This window comes from Oncorhynchus mykiss, chromosome 17 (genome assembly GCF_057628025.1).
Source record: "Oncorhynchus mykiss isolate SJ-2025 chromosome 17, ASM5762802v1, whole genome shotgun sequence".
Taxonomy (NCBI): domain Eukaryota; kingdom Metazoa; phylum Chordata; class Actinopteri; order Salmoniformes; family Salmonidae; genus Oncorhynchus; species Oncorhynchus mykiss.
The window spans coordinates 39,704,486-39,710,562 of NC_143038.1; the positions used below are offsets into that span (position 1 = coordinate 39,704,486).

The 6,077-nt window shown below is 37.4% G+C and overlaps 1 protein-coding gene across 1 annotated transcript in view; it reads right to left on the minus strand.

Annotated features, from left to right (window-relative positions):
* dnai1.2 (dynein, axonemal, intermediate chain 1, paralog 2) overlaps nucleotides 1-3,334 on the minus strand; it is a 36,774-nt gene extending 33,440 nt beyond the window's left edge. The window contains exons 1-4 of the mRNA XM_036950223.2: nucleotides 3,053-3,334; nucleotides 2,434-2,499; nucleotides 937-1,032; nucleotides 630-710 (exon numbers count right to left, since the gene is read on the minus strand). Of these exons, the coding sequence (XP_036806118.1) occupies nucleotides 630-710; nucleotides 937-1,032; nucleotides 2,434-2,499; nucleotides 3,053-3,094 (285 nt within the window). The 5' untranslated portion in view covers nucleotides 3,095-3,334. The remainder of the gene's footprint in view (nucleotides 1-629; nucleotides 711-936; nucleotides 1,033-2,433; nucleotides 2,500-3,052) is intronic.
* Between the last annotated feature and the right edge of the window lie 2,743 nt (nucleotides 3,335-6,077).

Consider the following 6,077-nt stretch of genomic DNA (forward strand, 5'->3'; position numbering starts at 1 on the left):
CACAGTGCTCCTTGGGATGTTTAAAGCTTGGGAAATCTTTTTGTATCCAAATCCGGCTTTATACTTCTTCACAACAGTATCTCGGACCTGCCTGGTGTGTTCCTTGTTCTTCATGATGCTCTCTGCGCTTTTAACGGACCTCTGAGACTATCACAGTGCAGGTGCATTTATACGGAGACTTGATTACACACAGGTGGATTGTATTTATCATCATTAGTCATTTAGGTCAACATTGGATCATTCAGAGATCCTCACTGAACTTCTGGAGAGAGTTTGCTGCACTGAAAGTAAAGGGGCTGAATAATTTTGCACGTTTTTGATTTGTTAAAAAAGTTTGAAATATCCAATAAATGTCATTCCACTTCATGATTGTGTCCCACTTGTTGTTGATTCTTCACAAAAAAATACAGTTTTATATCTTTATGTTTGAAGCCTGAAATGTGGCAAAAGGTCGCAAAGTTCAAGGGGGCCGAATACTTTCGCAAGGCACTGTATATCCATCATACAAGGTATCTTGAAAATCTTGTTTGTTTACATTAATATCCATTACATGATGGATCCAATAGGGAAGAAGAGAGAAGTTGTTCCTAAAATCATGGATTAGACTGGAGGTTACTGTAATACTTTACCTTGAAGCTGTAGCGGACGATATTCTGAGGGGCATGTGGGTTGTTAGCAGTCAGGATCCTGGTGAATTCCTCTTTTAACTCCTGGTTAAGTGACAAAAAGATACAGTACATCAAACAACTTCTAAACATGACATACAACTGGTAAATGAATGAGCCAGAACCTTAAAGTCTTATGAAGAAGAAGTTACTTATACAGTATCTGTGGTCAGAACTATTCTGTGTGTCCTTTATGACTCAATTACAGTCTAGCTCTGTTTGGTGCCATGTCAGGAATCCAGACACCACAGTCCAGCTACAGTAAACTCACAGCCTCAGTGAGATCCAGCTGGTCAAGTGGCTTGATCAGAGTCTTCCCTTGCATCCACTCATCTCCTTCACCCATCTCTGTTCCATCCTCCTCATCCTGACCAAAAAAACATGACCAAACGGACATAAGCAACATGTTTGTCTGACTAAAAAAAGTTGACATAGGCTATATTGCTTGCCTAATGCTAACGATGTGATCATGTGGATACAGGGCTCTGAATGAACTTCTTCATTGGTAGCACTGGTGCTTTAGAAATGAGTGTCTTTGATCTATTTTCCTATCTTTCAGTGCCATCTAAAAGTTATGGCTCGACATGTTTGTTTCTTATCAAACAAATAGTGAGCAGCCCGCAAGAAGTCTAGTTTATAACGTTGGAAATATTATAAATGTTTTATTATTATAAAATGTGACCTGCAAAGCCGCGATAGAAAGAAACATTTTAGCTTCAGTAAATGAGTCATAACTTTCGATAGGTTTGGGCTAGAGAGGAGCAGTTTACTTCATCGTAAAGGCGCAACTATGGTCACAAAGCGGAACAGACTTACCCGTGGTCATGGTTCTAACAGGTGAAGTGCAAAGGGAAAGGTGCATTATGTGAGGAGCAAACTGAAGTGAAGAGAAAATTTAGCAACTCTTGGAGGACAGTGGAAGTTGTTAAAAGTGCATCTTTATTGATAACATAAAAAATGCACTCAGTCTATGTATTTATCAGGTTTTAAAGGTCATGAACTGTCAAAATCACGTTTTTCATGAAATGTGATTATATTTGAAGGAAACCAGATCAAAGTATGATGACCAAAGTATGAACAATGACTGTTGCTTCAACACTGATTAAGTTTGATTATAAAGTTACTGGTGCCCTCCCCCATGTCAAACACGTGGATTCATTACTAAGTGGACAAGGTGACATCATCTTAACTCTCATTTGAATACACCAATGGTAACATGATATTCTCTTACCTAATTTAAATATGTATCGGCTTGTAACCAACATCAGATAAGGTGTGTTTGCAGAGGGGCGTGGTTTTTATAGCGAGATGGCTCCTCTATTGGTGCTAACAATTTACTGTAGGCAAATGTCAGCATATATCATTACAAGTTTACCCTATTAATCTAAAACAAAGATACTTATATGTTTCCCCTTTGTGTCTACTGTTAGCTAGTTACTGGCTAGCTAGGTCTACAGCCAGCATGGAACAAAAGTGGGAAAGGTTTGTTCAAAACTCATTCGTCAGTGCCTCTGTGAACCGCATCATAAGAGAAATGCCAAACTGGAGATGAAAAAAAAAGACTGTTCAGGACAGAAAAGAGACATGATGGAGGGTTGTATATACAGTAAGCGCCAAAAGTATTGCAATAGTGACACATTTTTTGTTGTTTTGGCTCTGTGCTCCAGCACTTTGGATTTGAAATTATGCAATAACTATGAGGTTAAAGTATTCAGACCCCTTCCCCTTTTCCACATTCAATTTGTGTATAGTTATAATAGCCACCTACCTTTTTCTTGCTGGCAGCTTTTGCAGTCTTTGCTGTGGGTGCCTTCTGGGACTGAGTGTTTGACCCCTATACAAAACAGACATATTTCAGAACTTTGTTTCATGATCCACTAGGGCTGCATCTCAATATTCTACAGTCAGTCAGTGGCTTCTTCTGCTGGTCTTCTCTCCTTTATCTGCAATTTTCTGAAAAGAACAGAGTAGACCATAGCAACCAGACATTTGCATCTCAGAGTTCTCCCCAAAGAATGAAAGAGGGCTGCTGCTTAACCTTGTGGACTGGTTGTGCCATTTAAGGCACATTTCTGCTTTTGATTGCAGAAAACGTCAGTTACAGCCGTACTCAGCAGCATCACCTTGGGAGGACCCTGTCAGCTGTTTACTAGCAACTTTAGTTTCTTCACCTCAATGCAGATAAGGAGAAGGAACAAATAATGGAAGCCACTGTAAACCGTTGAGATGCAGCCCTTAATCAGCAAATCAGTCACTTAGTGCTACTTGATAGCAACGTAGTTACAATGTATATTACTGTACAATCATGCATTCAGGAATAGCGAACTTATTAGCTAAAACATTAGCTAACGAAATCTAATGTTAGCGTTATAAAACGTTAACGTTACCTGCTTGGATTTCACAGTTCCTGTCTTGTGAACTACAGGCATTGTGTCCAAGAGATAACACACTATTGATAAGAAATACCCTTTTATTGTATAGATAACGAGCGCTATACAACAATTTTTTAAATAGAGAGATGAAAAGTTTTCAAACTGTAACTCCACTCCAGCTGCTGCAAGTGTTTATCAGTTGCCGTGCCAACGAACATGTCCAGTCTGGGTCTTGTGGAGCACGAGCGCCTCCAGCTGTCCTTTGGATGTCAATGGTAGTGATATTCCAAATGCAGCCTACATTTTGTTGATGAAGTCTACAAGGACGGAGGGCCATTTTCAAGCCTTTTGCATGCACTCCAAGAGTAAAATATATATGAATATGTATGTACACTTTAGCCAAATACATTTAAATTCAGTTGTTCACAATTTCTGATTTATTTCAGCTTTTATTTCATCACATTCCCAGTGGGTCAGAAGTTTACATACACTCAATGGCTTAAGTACAGACCAAATGGCTTAAGGACAACAAAGTCAAGCTATTGGAGAGGCCATCACAAAGCCCTAACCTCAAGCCTGTAGAAAATTTGTGGGCAGAACGGAAAAAGCGTGTGCAAGCAAAGAGGCCTACAAACCTGACTCCGTTACACCAGCTCAGTCAAGAGGAATTGGCCAAAATCCACTTAACTTATTGTGGGAAGCTTGTGGAAGGCTACCTGAAACGTTTGACCCAAGTTAAACATTTTACAGGCAATGTTACCAAATACTAATTGAGTGTATGAAAACTTCTGACCCACTGGGAATGTGATGAAAGGAATATCAGCTGAAATAAATCATTCTCTCTACTGTTATTCTGACATTTCACTTTCTTAAAATAAAGTGGTGATCCTAACTGACCTAAGACAGGGAATTTTTACTTGGATTAAATGTCAGGAATTGTGAACACTGAGTTTAAATGTATTTGGCTAAGGTGTATGTAAACACCTGACTTCAACTGTATATATATATATATATATATATATATATATATATATATATATATATATATATATATATATATATATATATATATATATATATATATATATATATATATATTCGCTGGCCATGGCAGATATATATATATATATATGTGTGTGTGTGTGTCTATAAACTGGAGGTGGAGGGTCCGTCATGGTCTGGGGCAGTGTGTCACAGCATCATTGGACTGAGCATGTTGTCATTGCAGGCAATCTCAACATGTGCGTTACAGGTAAGACATCCTCCTCCCAAATATGGTAACCTTCCTGCAGGCTCATCCTGACATGACCCTCTAGCATGACAATGCCACCAGCCAAATCAAATCACATTTTATTTGTCACATAAACATGGTTAGCAGATGTTAATGCGAGTGTAGCGAAATGCTTGTGCTTCTAGTTCCGACAATGCAGTAATAACCAACAAGTAATCTAGCTAACAATTCCAAAACTACTACCTTATAGACACAAGTGTAAGGGGATAAAGAATATGTACATAAAGATATGTGAATGAGTGATGGTACAGAGCAGCATAGGCAAGATACAGTAGATGGTATTGAGTGCAGTATATACATATGAGATGAGTATGTAAACAAAGTGGCATAGTTAAAGTGGCTAGTGATACATGTATTACATAAAGATGCAGTAGATGATATAGAGTACAGTATATACATATACATATGAGATGAATAATGTAGGGTATGTAAACATTATATTAGGTAGCATTGTTTAAAGTGGCTAGTGATATATTTTACATAATTTCCCATCAATTCCCATTATTAAAGTGGCTGGAGTTGAGTCAGTGTGTTGGCAGCAGCCACTCAATGTTAGTGGTGGCTGTTTAACAGTCTGATGACCTTGAGATAGAAGCTGTTTTTCAGTCTCTCGGTCCCAGCTTTGATGCACCTGTACTGACCTCGCCTTCTGGATGATAGCGGGGTGAACAGGCAGTGGCTCGGGTGGTTGTTGTCCTTGATGATCTTCATGGCCTTCCTGTGACATCGGGTGGTGTAGGTGTCCTGGAGGGCAGGTAGTTTGCCCCCGGTGATGCGTTGTGCAGACCTCACTACCCTCTGGAGAGCCTTACGGCTCGTTCTGTGCGTGATTTCCTGCAAGACAGGAATGTCAGTGTTCTGCCATGGCCAGCGAAGAGCCCAGATCTCAATAGCATTGAGCACGTCTGGGACCTGTTGGATTGGAGGGTGAGGGGTAGGGCCATTCCCCCCAGAAATGTCCGGGAACTTGCAGGTTCCTTGGTGGATGAGTGGGGTAACATCTCATAGCAAGAACTGGCAAATCTGGTGCAGTCCATGAGGAGGAGATGCACTGCAGTACTTAATGCAGCTGGTGGCCACACCAGATACTGACTGCTACTTTTGATTTTGACCCCCCCACACCTTTTTCAGGGACACATTATTCCATTTTTGTTTGTCACATGTCTGTGGAACTTGTTCAGTTTATGTGTCAGTTGTTTAATCTTGTTATGTTCATACAAATATTTACACATATATATATATATATATATATATATATATATATATACACATATATACAGTATATATATATATATATATATATATATATATATATATATGTGTATATATATGTATATATATATATATATATATATATATATATATATATATACGTGTATATATATATACACATATATATATATATACGTGTATATATATATATATATATATATACGTATATATGTATATATATACGTGTATATATATATAGATATATATACGTGTATATAGATATATATATGTATCTATATATATACGTGTATATATATATACGTATATATACACATATATATACACATATATATATACACATATATATATACGTATACATATACGTATACATATATATATATATATATATATATATATATATATATACGTATATATGTATATATATACGTGTATATAGATATATATATACGTGTATATATAGATATATGTATCTATATATATACGTGTATATATATACGTATATATACACATATATAT